Source organism: Lolium perenne, chromosome 2 (assembly GCF_019359855.2).
Source record: "Lolium perenne isolate Kyuss_39 chromosome 2, Kyuss_2.0, whole genome shotgun sequence".
NCBI classification, from domain to species: domain Eukaryota; kingdom Viridiplantae; phylum Streptophyta; class Magnoliopsida; order Poales; family Poaceae; genus Lolium; species Lolium perenne.
In genome coordinates, this window is record NC_067245.2 from 275,761,711 (window position 1) to 275,787,622 (window position 25,912).

The window sequence follows — 25,912 nt, forward strand, 5'->3', positions numbered from 1 at the left end:
CAGCCCTCCTGCGCCGCCTCTTCGCCTATAAAACCCCTTTCGACCTAAAAATGCAGTACCAATTGACGAAACTCCAGAAAGACTCCAGGGGCGCCGCCGCCATCGCGAAACTCCAATTCGGGGGACAGAACTCTGTTTCGGCACCCTGCCGGGACGGGGAATTGCCCCCGGAGCCATCTCCACCGCCATCTTCACCGCCATCGCTGCCTCCATGATGAGGAGGGAGTAATCCACCCCCGAGGCTGAGGGCTCCGCTGTAGCTATGTGGTTCATCTCTCTCCCATGTACCTCAATACAATAATCTCATGAGCTGCTTTACATGATTGAGATTCATATGAGTTTTGTATCACAATTTATCTATGTGCTACTCTAGTGATGTTATTAAAGTAGTTTTATTCCTCCTGCACGGTGTAATGGTGACAGTGTGTGCATCCGTGTTAGTACTTGGTTTATGCTATGATTATGATCTCTTGTAGATTATGAAGTTAACTATTGCTATGATAGTATTGATGTGATCTATTCCTCCTACATATGCATGAAGGTGACAGTGTGCATGCTATGTTAGTACTTGGTTTAGTCTTTTGATCTATCTTACACTATAAGGTTACTAAAATATGAACATTAATTGTGGAGCTTGTTAACTCCGGCATTGAGGGTTCGTGTAATCCTACGCAATGTGTTCATATCCAACAATAGTGTAGAGTATGCATTTATCTATTCTGTTATGTGATCAATGTTGAGAGTGTCCACTAGTGAAAGTGTAATCCCTAGGCCTTGTTCCTAAATACTGCTATCGCTGCTTGTTTACTGTTTTACTGCGTTATTACTGCTGCAATACTACCACCATCAACTACACGCCAGCAAGCTATTTTCTGGCACCGTTGCTACTGCTCATATATATTCATACCACCTGTATTTCATTATCTCTTCGCCGAACTAGTGCACCTATTTGGTGTGTTGGGGACACAAGAGACTTCTTGCTTTGTGGTTGCAGGGTTGCATGAGAGGGATATCTTTGACCTCTTCCTCCCTGAGTTCGATAAACCTTGGGTGATCCACTTAAGGGAAAACTTGCTGCTGTTCTACAAACCTCTGCTCTTGGAGGCCCAACACTGTCTACAGGAAAAGGAGGGGGAAGTAGACATCAAGCTATTTTCTGGCGCCGTTGCCGGGGAGGAAAGGTAAAAGGTACTCACACTCCGGATCTTGGCTACTAAGCTATTTCCCGGCGCCGTAAGTACTCGAAGCTATTTCCTTTAGATCCTGCAATTGCAACTTTTTGTTTCTTGTTTACACTAGTTAGGCATAATGGAAAACAACAAAAAAATTGGTGAGCTTTTTAATCTATTTCCTGATTTAGAATTGTTTAATGCGAAAATTAAAAAACCTATGAAACCTTATTTGCATGCTAGTAGTGATGTTATTAGTATGAATGCAATTACTGCTAATACTATGGATAAGTCTAAGCTTGGGGAAGCTAGTTTATATAAAAATAATCTTTTTTGCTCCTCAGCTTTGGAAGAAATATTTTGCTCTGATAACGCTTTATCTCCCATATGCGATAACTCTAATGATGCTTCTGATATTTTGAATCCACCTGCTGAAAGTATTCCGTATAAAATACCTATGAAAATTATTGAACGTGTTATGGACAACCACTATAAAGGGGATGGAACTGTCCATCCTAGAGATCATTTACTGTTTTTGCACGAATTATGCGGGTTATTCAAGTGTGCAGGTATCTCTATGGATGAAGTGAAGAAGAAGCTATTCTCCGTTTCACTGTCTGGTAAAGCGGCGCATTGGTATAAATTGTTGGAGAATAGTTATTCTCTTGGTTGGGAGGAAATTGCATCTCTCTTTTATTCTAAATTTTATCCTCCTCATGAAGTGCATATTGATAGGAATTATATTTATAACTTTTATCCTCGTGATGGAGAGAGTATTTCTCAAGCGTGGGGGAGATTGAAATCACTAATGCTCAAATGTCCCATTCATGAGCTCCCCCGTAATGTTATTGTTAATAATTTTTATGCGAGGCTTTCAGGACAACACAAGGACTATCTGGACGCGTGTTCGGAGGGATCTTTCACAAGCAAGGAGGTTGAAGCTAGGTGGGATCTTCTTGATCGGATTAAGGAGAATGCTGAAGGATGGGAGAACAATGAAGGTAAAGAGTCAGGTATAAATTATGATTATGAATGCATTTAAGCTTTTATGGATACCGATAAATTTCGAAATATGAGTGCTACTTATGGTCTTGACTCTCAAGTTGCTGCAAATCTTTATAAAGCCTTTGCTTCTCATTTTGAATTGCCTAAAAAGAATTTTGATAAGTATCATGAACCTTTTAAAGAGGGTTGCATGAAGAATGAAATTGCTGTTAATTATTGCAATAAGCATGATCAAACTCCTAAGAACGCTATTTCTTATAAGCATGTTAATTTTTGTGGAATGCATAGACCTTGTGGAATTAATCAAGTCAAAGATGAATATTGCATCCATCATATTAATGAAAAAACTAGAAAGTGGTTTAGGGCTCTAGATGATCTTGGTAAAAAAGTTTGTGCCCTCTATCCTTTTATTTGTGAAGTTTGCCATGAAGTGGGTCATTTTAATTTTCAATGCTCTTCCGATGATAATTTGAACTCAATGAGTGCTGCAAATTTGTATTGTGATGATGAAATTACTCCTAATCAGCATGATGAACTTACTTTATTTTTGGGGTGTGAAGAACTGTCGAGAAAAATCTCTTTGTTACATATGAGTGATCTTGATATTGATGATGTCCTGCATGGGTGTTTTTCTTATTGCATTGATAATAGCCATACAAATACTTACATACAAAATATTTTAGAAGATGACACCTTGCCAAAATATGATAGGACCACTGTGTGTTTTCAACTAATTAATGAAAAGGAGGGATCCTCCCAAGTTTCTTCTATTGTTTCTGAAAGTAAATTAGGCTATGCGGACAAGCTACCCTTCAAGCCTCTTCCTCCTAAAGAAGGGAACGAGGAGAAGGAAGAGAAGAAGAAGAAGAAGGGAACGAAGAAGAAGAAGAAGAAGAAGGAGAATAAAAAGAGAGAGGTAACGGCGTATCCCCGCGTGAATGAGATAACGCTAGGTAACCGTAAGTATGTTGCTCCTAATGATTATTGTGATAATGAATCTGAATACGATGATCTTCCTATGCTCTCTACATACATTAGTGATCATGATTTGAATGAGCATACTACTTTTGATATTGCAAATCTCTGGGAAACTAATTCTGAAAATGATGATGATAATAATTGCCATAGTGTCAGTGCTATCCATGCTTCCTCCCAAAATGATATAGAAAGCTCTAAGCTTGGGGAAGAGGTGTTTGAAAATCCTTTTGCTACTGATCATTATGTGTTTGATACATCTCCTTCTAATAACAACGATGGTATGGTCATAGATAAACCGACTGTGAAAGATAACTATTCTATTTCTTATGATGACACTGTGCCTCCGATCTTTGATGATTATTATAAAGAATGCTATGATATAGGTAATAACTGTCCTTATGAAACTTGTCATAGTCATGATTGGATTACCAAAAACAATTCCCTTAATATGCAACTTGTTTACCATGTTCAAATTCTTGATAATAATCTTGCTCCAGTTACTATTAGTGAGAAGAACTCTTCTTATGCCAAAATTAATGATACTTCTATGCATATGAACCATGATAAGAATGTTTTAAGTGATGGGTATATTGTGGATTTCATCAATGATGCTACTGAAAGTTATTATGAGAGAGGGAAATATGGTTATATGCATCTTAATAATATTAAGTTTCCCCTCTTTATGTTGAGAATCTTGAAGTTACTCGTGTTCTATCCTCTTATGCTCGTCACTTTGTTCTTCATGAATTCATTTGTGTACAAGATTCCTCTGCATAGGAAGCATGTTAGGCTTAAATGTGTTTTTAATTTGCCTCTTGAAGCTCTCTTTTGCTTCAAATACTATTTCCCGCGAGTGGATCATTAAAACTGCTGAGCCCATCTTAATGGCTATAAAGAAAGAACTTCTTGGGAGATAACCCATGTGTTATTTTGCTACAGTACTTTGTTTTATATTTGTGTCTTGGAAGTTGTTTACTACTGTAGCAACCTCTCCTTATCTTAGTTTTGTGTTTTGTTGTGCCAAGTGAAGCCTCTAATCGAAGGTTGATACTAGATTTGGATTTCTGCGCAGAAACAGATTTCTATCTGTCACGAATCTGGGCTGTTTTCTCTGTAGAAAAATCAAAAAAATATGCCAATTTACGTGCGTGTTCCTCAGATATGTACACAACTTTCATTAGTTTTGAGTTTTCTGATCTGAGTAACGGAAGTATTTATTAAAAATTCGTCTTTACGGACTGTTCTGTTTTGACAGATTCTGCCTTTTATTTCGCATTGCTTCTTTCGCTGTGTTGGGTGGATTTCTTTGTTCCATTGCCTTCCAGTAGCTTTAAGCAATGTCCAGAAGTGTTAAGAATGATTGTGTCACCTCTGAACATGTGAGTTTTTGATTATGTACTAACCCCTCTAATGAAGTTTATGAGAAGTTTGGTGTGAAGGAAGTTTTCAAGGGTCAAGAGAGGAGGATGATATACTATGATCAAGAAGAGTGAAAGCTCTAAGCTTGGGGATGCCCCGGTGGTTCACCCCTGCATATGTCCAGAAGACTCAAGCGTCTAAGCTTGGGGATGCCCAAGGCATCCCCTTCTTCATCGACAAATTATCAGGTTCTTTCTCTTGAAACTATATTTTTATTCGGTCACATCTTATGTGCTTTTCTTGGAGCGTCAGTATGTTTCTTGTTTTTGTTTTTGTTGAATAAATGCTTGTGTGGGAGAGAGACACGCTCCGCTGGTTCATATGAACACATGTGTTCTTAGCTTTTAATTTTCATGGCGAAGGTTGAAACTGCTTCGTTAATTGTTATATGGTTGGAAACGGAAAATGCTACATGTAGTAATTGGTATGATGTCTTGAATAACTTGATACTTGGCAATTGTTGTGCTCATGTTTAAGCTCTTGCATCATATACCTTGCACCTATTAGTGAAGAAATACATAGAGCTTGTTAAAATTTGGTTTGCATGAGTGGTTTCTCTAGAGTCTAGATATTTTCTAGTGAGTTGTTTGAACAACAAGGAAGACGATGTATAGTCTTATAATGCTTGTAATATGTCTTTTATGTGAGTTTTGCTGTACTAGTTCGTGCTTGTGTTTGCTTCAAACAACCTTGCTAGCCTAAACCTTGTATCGAGAGGGAATACTTCTCATGCATCCAAATCCTTGAGCCAAACAACACTATGCCATTTGTGTCCACCATACCTACCTACTACATGGTATTTCCTGCCATTCCAAAGTAAATTGCTTGAGTGCTACCTTTAAACAATTCAAAATTTATCACCTCTGATTTGTGTCAATGTTTTATAGCTCATGAGGAAGTATGTGGTGTTTATCTTTCAATCTTGTTGGGCAACTTTCACCAATGGACTAGTGGCTTCATCCGCTTATCCAATAATTTTGCAAAAAGAGCTAGCAATGGGATTCCCAGTCCCAAATTAATTAACAAAAATAGACACTCCTCCATGGTATGTGATTGTTGGACGGCACCCGAAGGATTCGGTTAGCCATGGCTTGTGTAAGCAAAGGTTGGGAGGAGTGTCATCATAATAAAACTAAAATAAAAAGGCACTCCTTCATGGTATGAGATTGTTGGCAGGCACCCGAGGATTCGGTTAGCCATGGTTTGTGAAAGAAAGGTTGGAAGGAGTGCCACACAAAAATAAAATAAAATGGGAGCCGCTCTTTGAAGGTTTGTCTGGCAAGGGGGTTAGAGTACCCGCTACCATTCGTTGACAACAACAATACACCTCTCAAAACTTTATTTTTATGCTCTCTTTATGTTTTCAAAATAAAAGCTCTAGCACAAATATAGCAATCGATGCTTTCCTCTTTGAAGGACCATTCTTTTACTTTTATTGTTGAGTCAGTTCACCTATCTCTCTCTACCTCAAGAAGCAAACATTTGTGTGAACTGTGCATTGATTCTTACATATTTGCTTATTGCACTTGTTATATTGCTTTGCATTGACAACTATCCATGAGATATACATGTTACAAGTTGAAAGCAACCGCTGAAACTTAATCTTCCATTGTGTTGCTTCAATACCTTTACTAAGAATTTATTGCTTTATGAGTAACTCTTATGCAAGACTTATTGATGCTTGTCTTGAAAGTACTATTCATGAAAAGTCTTTGCTATATGATTCAATTGTTTACTCATTGCATTTACATTGTTTCGAATCGATGCATTCATCTCATATGCTTTACAATAGTATGATTAAGATTATGTTGGTAGCATGTCACCTCAGAAATTATCTTTTATCGTTTACCTACTCGGGACGAGCAGGAACTAAGCTTGGGGATGCTGATATGTCTCCAACGTATCTATAATTTCTGATGTTCCATGTTTGTTTTATGACAATACCGACATGTTTTGTTCACACTTTATGTCATTATTATGCGTTTTCCGGAACTAACCTATTGACGAGATGCCGAAAGGCCAGTTGTTGTTTTCTGCTGTTGTTGGTTCCAGAAAGGCTGTTCGGGCAATATTCTCGGAATTGGACGAAATCAACGCCAAACCTCCTATTTTTCCCGGAAGGCTCCAGAACACCGAAGGAGAGTCGGAGGAGAGCCAGGGGGCCCCACACCATAGGGCCGCGCGGGCTAGGGTCTGGCCGCGCCGGCCTATGGTGAGGCCACCCTGTCAGCCCTCCTGCGCCGCCTCTTCGCCTATAAAACCCCTTTCGACCTAAAAACGCAGTACCAATTGACGAAACTCCAGAAAGACTCCAGGGGCGCCGCCGCCATCGCGAAACTCCAATTCGGGGGACAGAACTCTGTTTCGGCACCCTGCCGGGACGGGGAATTGCCCCCGGAGCCATCTCCACCGCCATCTTCACCGCCATCGCTGCCTCCATGATGAGGAGGGAGTAATCCACCCCCGAGGCTGAGGGCTCCGCTGTAGCTATGTGGTTCATCTCTCTCCCATGTACCTCAATACAATAATCTCATGAGCTGCTTTACATGATTGAGATTCATATGAGTTTTGTATCACAATTTATCTATGTGCTACTCTAGTGATGTTATTAAAGTAGTTTTATTCCTCCTGCACGGTGTAATGGTGACAGTGTGTGCATCCGTGTTAGTACTTGGTTTATGCTATGATTATGATCTCTTGTAGATTATGAAGTTAACTATTGCTATGATAGTATTGATGTGATCTATTCCTCCTACATATGCATGAAGGTGACAGTGTGCATGCTATGTTAGTACTTGGTTTAGTCTTTTGATCTATCTTACACTATAAGGTTACTAAAATATGAACATTAATTGTGGAGCTTGTTAACTCCGGCATTGAGGGTTCGTGTAATCCTACGCAATGTGTTCATCATCCAACAATAGTGTAGAGTATGCATTTATCTATTCTGTTATGTGATCAATGTTGAGAGTGTCCACTAGTGAAAGTGTAATCCCTAGGCCTTGTTCCTAAATACTGCTATCGCTGCTTGTTTACTGTTTTACTGCGTTATTACTGCTGCAATACTACCACCATCAACTACACGCCAGCAAGCTATTTTCTGGCACCGTTGCTACTGCTCATATATATTCATACTACCTGTATTTCACTATCTCTTCGCCGAACTAGTGCACCTATTTGGTGTGTTGGGGACACAAGAGACTTCTTGCTTTGTGGTTGCAGGGTTGCATGAGAGGGATATCTTTGACCTCTTCCTCCCTGAGTTCGATAAACCTTGGGTGATCCACTTAAGGGAAAACTTGCTGCTGTTCTACAAACCTCTGCTCTTGGAGGCCCAACACTGTCTACAGGAAAAGGAGGGGGAAGTAGACATCATCGACCTTCATGGCGTACTGGTTAAAAATCAGACGTCCTTGTTCTATCGCCATTTGGATCTGCTGACGCCACACCCTGCAGTCGTTGGTAGCATGGGAGAACGAGTTATGCCATTTGCAGTATGGCTTTCCGTTCAGCTCCTGTACCGTGGGGATCTTGAGGCCTTCGGGTAACTTCAACTGCTTCTCCTTGAGTAGGAGGTCGAAGATTTGCTCAGTTTTAGTCACGTCAAAATCGAACCCTCTGGGCGGACCTGGTGGCTTAACCCATTTGCAGGACACGGGGTTGCCCCCCGAGTCCATTCAGCCACTGCTACTTCTTGATCTCCCGCAGAGCCTTCGTCTTCATCTGCCTCAACCAGGACTACCGCACGCTTGAATTTGTCCTGGTACAAGTCCGGGTGGCGCTGTTCATATAATGACAGTTTCTGAACCATGTGCGCCAGTGAAGGGTAGTCTGCTTGGGAGGCCATATCCTTGATTTGTGATGCAAGGCCCACCACTGCCAGCTCGACTGCCTCCTTTTCAGTCACACGAGCCGAATAACATCGGTTCCTTAGATTTCTGAAGCGCTGGACGTATTCTGCCACAGTTTCTCCACGCTTCTGACGTATTTGTGCTAGATCGGCAAGGCCAGACTCGGAAGCCTCTGAGTGATACTGCATGTGGAACTGTTCTTCCAATCGCTTCCAAGTCCGGATCGAGTCCGTGGCAACGAAGTGTACCACCCGAAAGCCGATCTGTGAGGGACTGTGCGAAGAACCTCACACGTAGCTCATCTCGCCGAGATCGTGCCCAGCTGTGCCAAGTATCGGCTCACATGCTCGATGGAGCTGGAACCATCTGATCCATTGAACTTGGAGAAATCAGGGAGCCGATATTTGGGTGGTAGCGGGATCAACTCGTACTCGTTGGGGTACGGCTTGGAATAGCCGATTGTCCTCCTTTTCAGCACCATGCCGAACTGGTCTCTCAGTATAGTACTGATTTGATCCGCGGTGCTGGCTGCAGGAGTCGAACTCTGAAGATTCGCCGGAGTGGCTTACTTAGCCAGCCATGCTTGCTTTTCCAGCTCTGAGCCAACTGCAGGAGCTGCGCTCTGGAGGTTTGTTGGAGTGGCGTACTTGGCAAGATCTGTCGCTGAAGTTCCTCCTGCTTTTCCAGAAGTCCCTGCTGCTGCAGTCTGGTTTGTGAGTGCCCAGTTACTGCAGTCTGGCACGTATGTGCACGTGTATCCGTGAGGGATCTCCTTAGGCGCCTCGTACAAGAACTGGCAGTCGCTAGGGTCACCACCGATCTTGTAGACGACGAATGCCGGTGAATTCGGCACTTCTGGTGCTGCCAACGCGAATGGCAGCGGTGGACGGGACTGGAGTGGCACCTCTCCTTGGTATGTCCCGAGAGCTGGTCCTGACGGAGAGTACTGGTGCCTCATGATCTCCTGGATCACTCGAAGAGCAACACGCTCCAAAGTGTTCACCAGGTTCTCAGAGTGGCGGTGTAGCGAATGAGCTACCATGAAGTTAACCTCCTGACGCAGGGACCTGGTGCGTTCTTCTGATGGGGGGGATAGGTCTATTCCATCGAGCGCACCTTCAGGCGAGAACCCTTTCCACCTGATGCCATGTGAGCGGGTTCTGTGAAAGGAGCCGATGAGGTCGGCTTCGAGGATCGCTTTGACCTCGTCATACTTCTTCTTGAGCTCCTCGGTCAGATCCTCGTACGTGACTGGAGTGCCGTCCGCCATCTCAGATGTAGATGGCGATGTGGTTGATGTCGAAGATCGTCCCACCGGGCGTGCCAGAATGTGTTGCGGTCAGAAACCCACCGGCGAGCAGCGACGGGCAACACAGGAGAGCCGGGAGCAACTTAGGGCTGCGGCTGACCCTGGTCCCTCCGAGCGACGGCCCGCACAGAACTCCGGCACGCACGTCCGATGCTGGTGCAAGGGCGTGCCACCTGACCTATACCTGGTCAGGAAGGTGATGGAGATGCCTCGCTTAGTTTCCTGCATCGCATACACGTAAACATTAAATACGAGCCTCGATCGGCTCTCAGGTTGTCCTGTGAATCGGCTCAAAGAGCCGATCCGCCCATGATTCGCACGAGGTGTACGAATATATGGTGGTCCTGCTTGATCAAGATAAAGCTAAAATGATCTACGACGATTTGGGGTTTTCACCGCATAATCGGATCATCCTACTCGTGATTGGGCCTTGCGGTCACGCACGGTGATCGTAAGCCGATCCTAAACAGGGCCTAAAAACCAACACGAGGTTGATCCCCGGAACATCTTGTCTAGGGCTAGCAAACTACACCCTACGCGTCGCTGGATCCTCCAACCCTTTGTAAGGCCTAACTATGCAGATATTAAACTAATCCTCGAAGAACAAGGAGCAACCATAACGGATCGGATCTACTAAATAATGATCAAGCGGGGTGCCGCCCCTACACCTAAGATAGGTGTAAGGGCGGCTAGATGTATAAGGGTTGCACTACGACAGCATATGATACGAAGAACAATGCTAACCCTAACACATCTAAGATAACTACGTTGCTCGCCATCAAAAAGGCTTCAGTACGAGCAACGCATGAACGACGAATAAACTTGTACTGCCTAGATGCGATCTAGGCAGCATGATGCTTACCCGGAAGAAACCCTCGAGACAAGGGAGTTGGCGATGCGCCTAGATTGATTTGTGGTGAACGTGATTGTTGTTTATTTCATAAACTCTAGATACATATTTATAGTCCGTAGACTTTCTAACATGGGAATAATCCCCACCGTGCACGAGACAAACTCTAACTAACCGACACGTATCCTACTATATTACAGATACACGGGCAAACTAGCCAAAACTTTGCAAAACAGGCCGATTCACGTATTTCTTCCATGTATATTCTTCAAGTTCATCTTGATCGCGGCCCACCTCTGACTCGGTTAAATTCTGGTGATAACAGCTCCTCGATCAGATCCTCGTACGTGACTGGGGTGCCTTCCGCCATCTCAGATGTAGATGGCGATGCGGTTGATGTCGAAGACTGTCCCACCGGGCGTGCCAGAATGTGTTGCGGTCAGAAACCCACCGGCGAGCAGCGACGGGCAACACAGTAGAGCCGGGAGGCTCCCAGGACTGCGGCTGGCCCTGGTCCCTCCGAGCGATGGCCCGCAAAGACTCGGCACGCACGTCCGATGCTGGTGCAAGGGCGTGTCACCTGACCTATACCTGGTCAGGAAGGTGATGGATGTGCCTCGCTTAGTTTCCTGCATGGCATACACGTAAACATTAAATACGAGTCTCGATCGGCTCTCAGGTTGTCCTGTGAATCGGCTCAAAGAGCCGATCCACCCATGATCCGTACGAGGTGTAGGAATATATGGTGGTCCTGCTTGATCAATATAAAGCTAAAACGACCTACTACGATTTAGGGTTTTCTCCACATAATCGGAACATCCTACTCGTGATTGAGCCCGGCGGCCACGCACGGTGATCGTAAACCGACCCTAGACAAGGCCTAAAAACCAACACGAAGTTGATCCCCGGAACATCCTGTCTAGGGCTAGCAAACTACACCCTACGCGCCACTGGATCCTTCAACCCGTTTGTAAGGCCTAACTATGCAGATATTAAACTAATCCTTGAAGAACAAGGAGCAATCATAACGGATCGGATCTACTAAATAATGATCAAGCGGGGTGCCGCCCTTACACCTAAGATAGGTGTAAGGGCGGCTAGACGTCTAAGGGTTGCACGAAGACAGCATATGATACGATGAACAATGCTAACCCTAACACATCTAAGATAACTACGTTGCTCGCCATCAACAAGGCTTCAGCACGAGCAACGCATGAACAGCGAATAAACGTGTACTGCCTAGATCGCAAGGCAGCATGATGCTTACCCGGAAGAAACCCTCGAGACAAGGGAGTTGGCGATGCGCCTAGATTGGTTTGTGGTGAACGTGATTGTTGTTTATTTCATAAACCCTAGATACATATTTATAGTCCGTAGACTTTCTAACGTGGGAATAATCCCAACCGGGCACGAGCCAAACTCTATCTAATCGACACGTATCCTACTATATTACAGATACACGGGCAAACTAGCCCAAACTTTGCATATAAGGCCGATTCATGTATTTCTTCCATGTATATCCTTCAAGCCCATCTTTAATCGCGGCCCACCTCTGATCCGGTCAAATTCTGGTGATAACAGGTATTGAGGTTCTCGTAATCAAAAATAGATGTTTATTGAGTAAATGGCTCTTTAAACTTCTTAACGAAGATGGGGTGTGGCAAGAATTGCTACAGATCAAATACCTAAGACAGAAGACATTAGCAGAGGTTCAAGCTAAGCCTACTGATTCTCCATTTTTGAAAGGTATGATGGAGGTCAAACATGAGTTTTTCTCAAGGGGAATTTTCAAAGTGGGTAATGGTGAGACCATTCGCTTCTAGGAAGATACCTGGTTAGGAAATACTTCTTTGGCTCAGCAATATCCGTCTTTGTATAATATTGTTCATCATCAGAATGTCACAGTTGCACAGATGCTTGCCCAACCACCGTTGAATATTACATTCCGAAGGGTGTTGAGTGGTAGTAAATGGACTTCCTGGCTACAATTATGCAGAAAACTAATGATGGTTACTTTGAATGATGAGGATGATCGTTTTGTTTGGAAGCTGACATCTAATGGGATGTTTACTGTCAAGTCGATGTATGAAGATCTTATATGTGACCATACCCCTTTTTTGAGAAAGTATCTCTGGAAAGTTAAAGTACCACTTAAGATTAATATTTTCATGTGGTTTATGAGTAATAAAGTGATGTTAACTAAGGATAATCTAGCTAAACGTCATTGGAATGGGTGTACAAAATGTGTTTTCTGTGGGGAAAAGGAGACCATTCAACATCTTTTTATTGAATGTCCTTTAGCTAGGCTCTTATAGCGTACGGTTAATTTCACTTATGATCTTCCACCTCCCACCAATATTACTAATATGTTTGGTAATTGGTTAAATGGAGTAGATAGAAAATCTAAGGCTTTTATCCGGATTGGGATTTCTGCCTTATGTTGGTCTATTTGGAGGTCCAGAAATGATATAATTTTGAATAAAAAAACCCTATTTTCATTTCTTGCAGGTTATTCATATGGTCTCTCATTGGGTCTAGCTTTGGGCCCTACTTTCCCCGGAGGGGCAGCGGGATGCCATGGCTTCTGGATGCACACGGCTCCTGATGGTCGCTCAGGATATCTTGTGCCAGACTGGTTGGCGACATACTAGAAGACTATGCTGATTTGTAGTCATAGTATGGTTTGTTTTCGATGGTTGGTTCTTGTATCAATCCTCGGTGATGCTTGAGTTGTAAACAATACTTTTTGAACCTTATTTAAATAAATGGCCGTGTGCATCGTCATGATGCAGAAGCCGGGGTATATCCCCATTTCGAAAAAAAACATAGCCTGCTTTCTCTTTGATTTTTGATGCAAGCATGACTGAAGTAAGGCATGGTTTCCTTCCAAATTTCCCATGACACCAACATGGCAAGGGAAGTCATGACCTTAGATTGGCCATTCTTCTGAATCGCCTCAACCATCATTCTTTGATGGAGCACATAGTTTGCCAATTGCTTGGTTCAATGTCATGAGGGCCAAGCCAATTCTTCAAAGTGGACCAAACTCGAATGGTGAACCGACATTTCTAGAGGAGATGACAAGCGGATTCTTTCCCTTGGCTACATAGCTTGCACTTGCCACAGTTTTATCATCCTATTTTCTAAAGTCCATCCACTGTCGACGCTCTATCTTGAAGGATCAACCAAGCAAACATTTTGCATTTGGGAGGGGCACATGGCTTCCAAACCAGAAAAGAAGGCATGGATGATTTTGCATGACGCAAAATTGCATATTTTAAGCCGTCTTACAAGAGTACCATCCATCATTGATGAGACTCCAAACAGTTGTATATGGTTTGTTGTGATCCATTTGCACCACTTATAGCATTTCACATAGCTTGGAGAATTGCATAATGTGATCAAGGGATAGCCCATCTTGAGTATTGATTTGGGTCACCCAAAACTCATTGTCTAAAGCTTTGCTAACCGATCAAATTTCTCCTTTTATGAGGTGTCCAATATGAGAGGGGTGATATCTTTAGGCCATGTTCCGTTTAGCCATGACGCCTCCCAAAAGTGTGCCTTATTTTTTTTTGTCTCCGATGGTGACCATTGTGGCTGCCGCAAAGAGATCGCGGTTTTGCGAGGTGCAAGGGGTCCCTAGGCCGAACCACGGTATAGCCTATTCATTCCACTCATGCCATGGCAATCTCATGCAAAGGGCCGAAGCAAATATCTCGAGGTTGAGAATCCTAAGGGCTCCATAGTCTTTCGGTTTGCACATCGTCTTCCAATTGACTTAGTATTTTTAATCAGTGACCTTGTCAGGCTCTTCTTATTCTATCAATATCCGTGAGCACCTCTATAGCAATGTCAAGCACGGCGATAAAGTAAATGGCAATGCTAGCGAGGGCTTATTTCACGAGCCATAGTGAAATACTTCTTCTAGCCCATGACCTATACTACACGTAGATCCAAAACGGTTCGTGCTTTGCGATTCATATACTCTCACTTTTCTCGCTATACTGATCAGCGTGGTACGTACATCCACATTTCACACCTTAATATATAAAGCTAGATGTATAATGTCGATCGAGAGCACAATAAATTCAGGATTTGACTATGAACATGTACTTTCTAAATTTGAGTCGATTCATCATGAAAAATATAGTTCGACATAGTGTGAAAATATTAAAATATGGTAATCAATCCTCACATAGGATGGGTGGACACAGGTTGTTATATTGATCAAACATCATATATTTCTTGTGTGGATGTGATATCTCATTTGTAAATACTAGGGTGACTCGTTATTTACATTAGCCTCGATTGAAAATCTTAACATTAGACCTATATACTCCCTCTGTTCCGGTTAAATTGATGTGGAGCTGTGGCGATGACCAACATGTAGTACATGGTGTCCGGCGTTGATTAAATCAAAATTAAGGTAGTATATGTTTATATATGAGCAATTATTTCTTTGTTGATTTAGAAATAAGTACTCCATCTTGTGAAAGGCATCTAAAATTTATCGAAATTTAGATATATCTTAGATAATTTTCGTAGAACGGAGAAAGTAGTTTCTTTTCTCGTAGGGGCAAAGCTGCATTGGGGGCTCGGGCACCAGTGTGCAAATCATGTTAGAGTAAAAATCAGGGCGTGCACCAATTTAGTCACTTTTACCTATACACGAATCGCAATGATTAGATCAGATAATTGACTTGGAAACGATTATTTGTTAGCTACTATCACAGGAATAACAAAACCGAAACGGTGATTTGAAAATTCTATCTCTTTTCTACGGTATGTCAAAATGTTCTCATGGCCATCCATCCATGGTTTAAGAAACACCATTGCCCCTAGCCCCCTACCATGCTCCATAGCTGTATGTTCATTTTATGTTATCTATTTCGTGGCGTGCTCGATCACACAGCGGACGGTGAGAACAACTGAGCGGGAGACACGTACACACGCGCATGCGCAGCACTTGCGGATAAACCGACCGAACACTACGTAGAGTACGTACTCTGCGTCGCTGCACTATAAAATCCAGGGGCCTGTCCGGCTCATGCGTGCGCCACTGCGTGCGTCAATTGCATGAGCGCGGTGCGCATGCGCACCCCGGCACGGCGACACGTCGACGCCCACGCCGCGAGCAAGCTTATACAAATGCACCGCACCGCCACGCGCTGGCTCTAAACTAGAGTTTCCTTAGATTGTGTGGGCAAAATACAGTGTGAAGTGCTCTATAAATCAATAATGTTGTGTGTGCAGCGTCAGCCGTTTGCATCCACACCGTTTCTAAAATAGTTACGTCGCTTTCGCCACGTACGATTGCTTCGAGCGCGGCACCAGATCTCATACGAATACTGATGTTCTGCAAGAGCTTAATTTCATCATACGAATTCCTGATTCTTTCCGACAGAGAGGGAATATATTAGTATCAGAATTACATCTAGCCTCTCCCCACGAGCATAATGTCAATACTGGTCACTGGTGAAGAAATTAAAGATGCATCCGGCTAAAAATATATAAAGGAAATAAAAAGTACCGGCCATATTGACCAACTACTTGCTCCAGCGAGAGCCAAATCATCACCGATAACAACACCCAAGTTTACAAAGAGGAACTACAAAAGTGATGCTTCCAAGAATAAAATAATGCATAAGCATCATCGGTCAACAAATCTTCGGCTTTCACCCAGAGAAAATTCGAGCCTCCACACAATGCCTTTAAAAGAGAGCGATCGATATTGCCAGGTACAACCAATGATGGCCAGATCAATGGTTTTCTCCCTGTAAATTGAGATGTGGTACTTAAGTAGCACCACTAAATGAAGTTTCCCAATGTTGCCGGCCCCACTTATCAAGACCGCAGCTGGAAATCAACAATCAGCTAGCTCACTAGCATCAGACGTGCAGTTTTGATGGAAACAACGCCCCGCAACGGAACCATGGCCGCATGACTACCTGCAAAGTATGATGTTCATCGCATCCAAGACCACCCCCTCTGCCATTACTTAGCAGAGGCGAACTTGACTTGAGCCACATCAAAAGCTTTTGGCCTTGCAATGGTATCCACCTTGACATTACCCACCTATCGCAACACAATGGAGATCACTTCGTATTTTTTTGATGCCGATGTGCACCATGGAGTTGATGGACAGTGGATCTTTGTGTCACGTCCCCATGATGTCGCACGTGTTAACGTTTGCCGACCCTCACAACCATACCCCATCCGATCTAATGGTACACGAGTGTCATGCGCCAATCCATGAAGACCACTGGTGGAAGATGTTGGAATTCAATGGTGTCTAGATCAAGGGCGGCCAACAACAGATAAATCCGTGAGATGGATGGGAGAAGACCACTAGAGATGTTGCATTTCCTTCCTTTTTCCGTCGGCTCTGCCCCACATGGGCCGACCTCCATTCTGCACCGCGTTCGGGAGCCCCAACTCCTTTACAAATGGGGTCTACCACGCACCGCGGCAGGTGATGTGCTCAACAGTGGGTGGATGGCAGTGGCGCTAGGCTACACCTAAATGGGTCCCTTCTATTGGTATACTTGGTGTAGCTTAAGCAAAGGCCCACAAAGGTCCCTTCATCAAGATGGAGTTGGGCTGCATGAGGCATCTAAAGGCCCATTGACTCAACGTGTACAATAAGGACTAAGCTCGTAAAGGAAAGTTCTAATCATTGTAACCTACCTCGACTCGGTAACCTAGGACCTAACTTTTTTATTAAAGCCAGGAGGGGCCAACGGGCAAGGGTAAGACAAGAGAGAGGTACGCAAACGCCAAACCCTAGTTACGCTATATCAACACCACTTTCACCTCATTGGCGACTCCGTGTAATCATCATCATACTACAAGCAGACAAGCAACACGTAGAATTTCTACATCGGAGGCCTGAAGCTGGGTAAAACCTCATTTTGTCTCATGTGTGGTGTGCTTGTACGCCGTCAAAACCACGCTTACGCTTCTTCTCCAAAACCCAAGTCCATCACGTATGGGCATTGTCGTGGTTACCCCACGTCAACGTGATTCCTTGATGAATGTGGTAAGAGCTTAATTGTGAATCCTAATCTTCCGGGCTCCTATCATCCTGCAAGAGCTTAACACTACTAGGAAAAGGACTACCGCTGGTGGACCAAAATAGATTATCGACAACGCACTCGTGCGCTCATGTGGTAACACGCCAATGGTAGTAGCATATCGCTGGCGCACCAGGCTGGCACACCGACGATATTCTTTTTCAGAACTAAAAAAACCTCAATTGATATCTAGATCTGGTCGTCGCCGTGGTAGTGGGCATATCGCAAGAGGAAGGGAGAGGAGGTGGTCTTCGGATGGAGGGAGCGATAGGAGGTGTTCACCAGAGGAAGTAGCTTGCTAGAAGGAGGTAGAGGAAGGGCACCAGAGGCAGTAGCTTGAGTTCACCAGAGGCATCCATCTCGGAGGTGGTTGCCGGAGGAAGGTACAGGAAGGGCGTCAGAGGAAGGGAGAGAATGGGCGCCGGAGGGAGGGAGAGGAAGGAGGAGTGGGAAGAAGCGGGTGGAGAAGGGAAAGATGAGGAAAAGAAAGAAGGTGGAGAAGGGGAAGATGGTGCATAATGGGAAGATGATGAGAAGAAAGTGACCAAAGATAGAGAGAGAAGAGCCATGGTATGGTTTTCAGATTAGGGTGAGGTTCTTTTTGCATCGAATTCTAAAACCTCAGAAAACTCTACTTTTGATTTTGAGGAATCTAAAAGTTCGATAAACATCAGTAGGAAGTTGAATTTGGATGTAACTGTTTCTGTTCATCTGACGTTGAATGTTTTACCGAAACATGGCGTCATTTTATAAAATATATCAAATTCATGGTTCTTATGTTTCCTAACAACTAGGTTACATAACATATGAACATCTCAAAGAATTTTAAAATTTGAATTTCTATTATTTTATTTTAAACTAAAAAGGTTATCCACCGATGGTGGAGGTTCTGACTACACTTACCGCTGGCGCACCAGTATAGTGGTACATCCGTGGTAGCAATATCTGGCCCGGACCTGGGCGAGAGTTAATTCCGGCGCGCAATAATAGTGGTACACCGACACTATTTTAGGGCACCAAGGTTGTTGCCCGAGAAGCAGCAAAAAGGTATGTCAAGATATATGTTGCAGCTATTTGATGATGTGACACCATGCTTATCATACCGTGCTAAGAACCATATACTGTGAAATAGGAAGATGTGTGTCTGTTAAAAACGCGACAAGCAAATAACGAAGAGCGATAAAAGAAAACCCCTTCCAACACAGAAGAGGAAAAATCACGGACGCTAGTCAACAAATACTTCACTATATCGGGTAGTGTTTACAAACACCATGGTTTATCTTATAATCTGATAAATCCTAGCTGACGGCTTATAATATGTATATACATAGGCGGTGGCAACGATCCGTACCGCGGGGCGTGGCGACTGGTCTCGCTCCGCTCGTCAGAGTTAGCCACCCTTTAGTATATGAATTTAGATTACAGTATAACAGTGTTGACATGTACACTGACGAGGACTAGATATTTTAAGTGGCTGCTCCTCGGTACTGACGAGGACTAGATATTTTAAGTGGCTGCTCCTCGGTGCGCATTTGCTGGCCGAAAGTCGGCTGGCTAGCTCAGTCCAATGCCAATCTGGAAACAGACTGTTGTCTGTTGACCGTAGGTAGGCGGCTGCTCGACGTGATGAACGAAGTTAGCAGCCTAGTGCGACCAGGTCTCGTACACTGTACTCTCGCATATACTCGCCGAGTCGCCGTTCTCGCAAGTTTTTTTTCATAGAAAAAAGTGATATTTTTTTGTTATAATAAGAATCAGAAGAGGGCTGACGAGGAGACCATGAAACCTTCGATCGGAAGCGGGTAACAGGCCCATTATGACTTCTTGAGTTCACCGGCCTAGATGGACCTCGTTCAGATTCGGCCCTCCGTACCCTGACCTCCAGCTCGTTCGGACGCAAGTGTAAGCCCATATGCTCTTCGAGGGAATGGATGATTCTGGTATCCTGCCAGCTCCCAGAAAGTTCCTGACGTTTCGCCCATCCTCCACAACCTGAGAGACCGTCATAACCAAATCAAGGACACGCCATCATTCGGCGCTCAAACTCAATCGATCCTCCGCTGAGAAATCAAGGTAGGGCTTATTGGTGCTTGGCGATTTGTGTCGCAGTTTGCGGTTTCCCCTATCGTGCTCTCCTAGATAATCCTGTATTGTTTGCATCCCACATGCATGGATATCGTTACCTCCAATCTGTCTTATATTTTTAATATGCTTGCTTGTTCTTGAGGAAACGATATGCATATGTGCGGTTTCCTCCCATGGAAATGAGATACCGGTAAATTTAGGAAGACATATGGATATGGTGTGTTCGAATTTCTTCTTCATCTTCTCTAGAGCCGACCCGTGGACATGATTTGTATGTGTGTGGCAATCAAGTTATCATGTCCTTGGATATGCTTGCTAATTCATAGGTCAATTGATGCGAAGATCGGATCCATGGTATCGTTTTGTGAAAGCCAACACAAAATCGTTCTTCGCGCGAACAAAAATTTCTCCTCGTTTCTTGCTGCATTCTGATTTTTTTTTTTTGAGGTAAACATTCTGAATTTCTAATCAATTCTATCTGCGTTTTCTGCATGCCTCTTGCTGTATGGTTTCAGATATATGTTGGCACTTGAGAATCATTTAATTAATTAATTGTAGTATATTCAAGCTCCGTGAACTTCATGGTATATATTTGTGGATGCCAAACATATAACTGGTGCATGCTTATTCTGGTGAATCTGTTGTTTGAGTAAAGATTGCAGGCAGCTAGCACATCGATTCCATGGGGGCAAGTGCGAAATCTCTTGTGGAAACTGCAGCCAGACAGATCAAGCCTGTCAATGGACTGCCAAGTATGTCAAGATATATGTATTCTCAGTTTGCTCAATGGTTTCTCAAGAAGTAGTTCAGTGGCTAATTTTAGTTGTGTTCAACTTCAATAGGGCTGATGACGATTACTACTCCCCAGAAGCATGAGAAGGAGATCAGGTCTACTAAGTCGGCCCTCACAAAAGATGAAAACGCCGAGCCCCTCGTTGCTTTTAGCCGACCACCTCCCATGCCACCCGTTCTAGGCCCCCTGATCGCGCTCTCGCTCTTTCAAACTTCATCTAGTGATGAAGACAGCAAATGAGTCAGCCAGGTACCTGAAGATGTTGCCTATGTGCTTATCTCTATGTTTCCCTGTAATGTCGTAGTAATACAAAATTCACAAATTTTGTTCAGGGAGCTACCATGGCTGATCTTTGAGTTGGTAACTTTCCAGAGGCAAGCCTTGTACATATTGCGAAGCTGTGGTGATGTTACTCCTCTGTAGTAGTCTAGTACTGTATGTAGTAGCTTAGTAGGCAATCTGAAGTCTGAAGAATGTTGTAGTAGTAAAGTGTAGTAACTTTTCAGAATTTTGAGTTCTCAGTTCCACGACTCCTACCTGGGGTCGGCTCTGTTGTGTATTGACGTGCTCGTTCTCGGGTTACTGGTCCTCTTCGTCGCGGTCTGCCTCATACAGGTTTCCATCTTGCTCATGTGCGAATGGTACGACGGCAATACGGAAGGAAACAGATTCCTAAATAGCCTGAATGCCTGATCCAGTCAGATGGAGATTTTCAGGATCTTGTTCATCCGATTATGTAGTCGGATTCTCTCTATGGTATTGGGATTCGGAATTATAGCATGTAAGTGCTGACTGCTGAAAGCAAAGTATATAAATTGGCATTTGCAAGTTGTTGTCTTCATCGTCGTAGTGTTTCTAACTTTCTATGCAAGTACATGGGTCCCGAATGTAAGACTTTTGGTAGGCTATTTTAGCCAAATTGTGTATATAAATGAAGTTTCATGAAACACATGGAGTATTTTGAATAGGTCTACAAGAGGGAGGATTTCAGAGGACTATTGCCCCCCGCCGAAGGACAGGATGAGGGTTCTGCAAAGAGGCGTTCTCATATGTGTCTCGTATAGGCGGCTAGAGTTTGCGTTCGGGTTTATCTAGTGTTCGGGTTTATCTCTCCGGAAGGTCGTGGAGGGCAGCCCACATCTGAGTAGGCAGGCAAGATCCAGAAAAACTGGAACAAAACGGCTGCATTAATGCATTCGTTAATGACTCGTAATTAATCACCCGATAATTTTTTTGGAACAACAAAAATGCATGCTTGGTTCTGCGAGATTTTCGTAACCCGCGATGCGTCGTGCAAAGGTGTGGTGTGGAGGGCGGGGCGAGCGGCGAGGAGGAGGAGTGTGTGGGGGCTCTCTCTCTCTTCTCACTCACTTATAAGGCTAGAACTGTCCGACCCGGACGATTGGGACATGGCAACGCGCGAGGTCGTTATCACCGTCGTCTGTTGGTGCCGCGAGATTAGGAGCTAATATAGCGCCTGGTGAATACGCCCCTGACTTTCATTTCCGCCTGTCGCATACTCAGCGTTATACACGGGCCTGCGCGTACGATACTGGGCGAGCAGTTAATGACATTTACTCTCATGGTGCAGGATATGCTGTACCATGCCACAATATTGAGAGAACGCTTAACAGACTAATTGTAACTTTGAATAGTCAAACTGAGACCAATTAGTAATTAGTGATATCAAATGTATCAATTAGCATGACAAGAACTTGATTTTAGAGTTTCTCGGAAGGATTCAGATTTGTGCATTACTATTTGAGACCTATTTGTAGATTTTTCAAAGATTGTTACAAAATGAAGATGTAAAAATGATGCCATTTTGTACTAATCCAAAGTAGACATTTTGTGCAGGTGTGGCATTGCTGACAGATAATTTTCATTAGGATTAAAAATCATCGGATTACTCCATTTAGAAGCAATTTCGATTTGTAAGATAAACTTTTATCTCATAAGAATATTAAAAACATCAAGATAAAATGTTAAATTTAAAAAGATGCCATTTTGTACTAATCTAAAATTGACATTTTGTACTAATAGTTTTGTGTTACAAACATATTTATGAAACATTCTTCTTGAAATATGGAAATATCAATTAGCAGTTCTTCCAATTAATTAATGATGGAAAAATAGACTGTTAACATTATTAAAGGACCATTGATCAGAAAAAGAAGATACACATACTTTTGTTACAGCATGACCATTTGGATCAGAAGAAAAAAATAACTCGATTGGAATGAGATCAAGGGGAATCTGTACAAATCCAACACAATCGAGAGGAACAAAAAAGAAAGAGGAAATCAAGCACGTGACCGCAGCACCTGTGGAACGGCGACCGCAGCTGGAATCCCCGGAGCCGGCGAGCGCGAGCGCCAGCAGGACCGCCCCGGAGACCATGAAGAGCCCCACGCCGCCCTCCCACACGATGTGCTTGCCGAACCTGTAGTCCCCCAGCGGCTGCAGTATCCGGCGCCACAGTTCAGCGAGCAGGGCCAGGTTCCTTGTGCAGGACGAGGTGGTCGTCCGTGACGGTGATGCGCTTGAGGGAGGCGGCGAGGATGTTGCGGACGGAGAGGCAGACGTGGGTGGTGGACTCGGCGCGGTGCCAGGAACGGCAGACGAGGGAGGTGGCGCTCCAGTCGCGCGGGGTGGCTAGGAAGTGGAGCGCGGTCTCGAGGACGTTGTCGAGCACTTGGTCCGGCGGCGGCGTGGCGCGCGGCGCTTGGGCAGGGCCTGGTCCTCGCCCTCCTCCGACATGGCGCGCGCGGAGGAGTGCGCGGAGGTGGGGGCGGCTGTTCTTGGCCAGTTCGCCGCCCAGTTCTTGGAGGCGACGATGGGCGCCACCGCGGGCTCCAAGACAGAGGAGATCAAGAAGGAGCTCCTTCTCAGCCGGAGAGTGGTCGACGTGGGGCTCGAGAGGTGGCTGCGGAAGGTGGAGGCGCTCGCGTAGCTCGCGTGGTTCATGGAGCTGTACTCCAACGAGGATTCGGAGGTGCCCCCTCGAGCTCTTCGAGTGTGCGTTCCGGGCTCTGGAGGGCGCCTGCTCTCATGAACTCGACCGCGCTGGCGCCGATACCAGGAGGTTCTGGATTTGTCCAGTGGCCGTGCTAGAGACGAGGAGGAAGAAAGGATGCGGCAGAGGTTGTGGATGGCGAGGAAGAAGAGATGGGAAGGAGCGGCAGGGAATTTAATGCTAATCAATGTCACGCGCCAGTGAGCAGAGAAATACACACCACATACCTCATATACGTGCCAGGAAATACACATGCATTAGACAGATGTTGCTTTCGGATTGGCTGCACTTTCGCGTACCCGGGTTCCGTTAGCTATTTCCGTAGAACTGCCTCCTTATAAACCACTCCACATTTCTCTCAACTAGTAATGTGAGACTAACTTAGTCCCTCTTCTTACCATATATGAATGGGCCAAAGAGAATTTTAGAATTTTTCTTGGGATATGGGCTAAGGTACAAGGTCAAATTCTAACAATCCTCCACAAAGTCTTATTGGTACATTAAAAACCATTATTCTAGAACATTGTTTATATACCGGTGCATGTGGATACTGTTAACTTGAACTTCCACTAAGAACTTTATAATACACTAGTTTGCAACTTGAATAGCGGACTATGCCTTAAACTAAATGTTTTCTGCGCACTAGCTTCACACAAAACCTAGACCGGTACAAGGCTGTCATGAGGTTTTCTTGCGGTATGGATCTTATATGTCACATTTCACGGTCTTTCATGAGTTTATTAGAGAGCACTCAACTCTCACAGATTGCAAAGTTTAACAATCTGGCTCATATAGATGTGTTCTTCAGAAGATATTCTATGGGACACCATTGATACGTCTCCAACGTACCTATAATTTCTGATGTTCCATGCTTGTTTTATGACAATACTTACATGTTTTGCTTGCACTTTATAATATTTTTATGCATTTTATGGAACTAACATATTAACAAGATGCCGAAGGGCCAGTTGCTGTTTTCTGTTGTTTTTTTGTTCCAGAAAGGCTGTTCGGTCAATATTCTCGGAATTTGACGAAACGAAGACCACACATCATAATTCACCGAGACAGACCAGGACACCGAAGGAGACCCGGAGGGGAGGCCCAGGGGCCCCACACCATAGGGCCGCGCGGGCAGGCCCCTGGCCGCGCCGGCCTATGGGGAGGGCGCCCTGGTGCCCCTCCTGCGCCGCATCTTCGCCTATATAAGCCCTTTCGACCTAAAAACGCGATACCGATAGACGAAACTCCAGAAAGACTCCATGGGCGCCGCCACCATCGCGAAACTCCAATTCGGGGGACAGAAGTCTCTGTTCCGGCACCCTGCCGGGACGGGGAAGTGCCCCCGGAAGCCATCTCCATCGACGCCACCGCCTCCATCATGCTCCGTGAGTAGTTCCCCCATGGACTACGGGTTCTAGCTGTAGCTAGTTGGTATTCTCTCCCCCATGTACTTCAATGCAATGATCTCATGAGCTGCCTTACATGATTGAGATTCATCTGATGTAATCGGTGTTGTGTTTGTTGGGATCCGATGGATTGTTACATTATGATTAGTCTATCTATAAAGTTTGTGAAGTTATTGTTGCTGCAATCTTGTTATGTTTAATGCTTGTCACTAGGGCCCGAGTGGCATGATCTTAGATTTAAGCTCTAGATTTTATCTACAAGTTGTATGCACATGTCTATGTCCGGAACCAAAGGCCCCAAAGTGACAGAAATTGGGACAACTGGAGGGGAAGGCTTAGATATGAGGATCACATGTTTTCACGGAGTGTTAATGCTTTGCTCCGGTGCTCTATTAAAAGGAGTGCCTTAATATCCAGTAGATTCCCTAGAGGCCCGGCTGCCACCGGCTGGTAGGACAAAAGATGTTGTACAAGTTTCTCATTGCGAGCACGTATGACTATATATGGGAAACATGCCTACACGATTAATGATCTTGATGTTCTGTCTTAATGCTATTTCAATCCTATCAATTGCCCAACTGTAATTTGTTCACCCAACACTTGTTATTAGAGTTACCACTAGTGTAGATAGCTGGGAACCCCGGTCCATATCTCATCATCATATACTCGTTCTACATGACATTGGAAGTAGTATCAACTATTTTCTGGTGCCATTGCTCTCATATTACTATTACTGCTGCTGTGTTACTATTACTATTGCTCTCATATTACTGCTGCTTTCACATCACCCCTGTTACTAGTGCTTTTCCAGGTGCAGCTGAATTGACAACTCAGTTGTTAAGGCTTATAAGTATTATTTACCTCCCCTTGTGTCGAATCAATAAATTTGGGTTTTACTTCCCTCGAAGACTGCCGCGATCCCCTATACTTGTGGGTTATCAACCATCTTTTCTTA

General features: G+C 44.2%; 1 protein-coding gene across 1 annotated transcript; it reads left to right on the top strand.

The window, feature by feature from the left end:
- The first annotated feature begins 19,454 nt into the window (after nucleotides 1-19,454).
- Nucleotides 19,455-21,376, top strand: LOC127336448 (uncharacterized). Its single transcript, XM_051363253.2, has 4 exons — nucleotides 19,455-19,730; nucleotides 20,398-20,494; nucleotides 20,585-20,784; nucleotides 20,868-21,376. The coding sequence occupies exons 2-3, from the start codon at nucleotides 20,425-20,427 to the stop codon at nucleotides 20,773-20,775; spliced, it is 261 nt and encodes an 86-aa protein (XP_051219213.1). The 5' UTR covers nucleotides 19,455-19,730; nucleotides 20,398-20,424; the 3' UTR covers nucleotides 20,776-20,784; nucleotides 20,868-21,376.
- The last annotated feature ends 4,536 nt before the right edge of the window (nucleotides 21,377-25,912 follow it).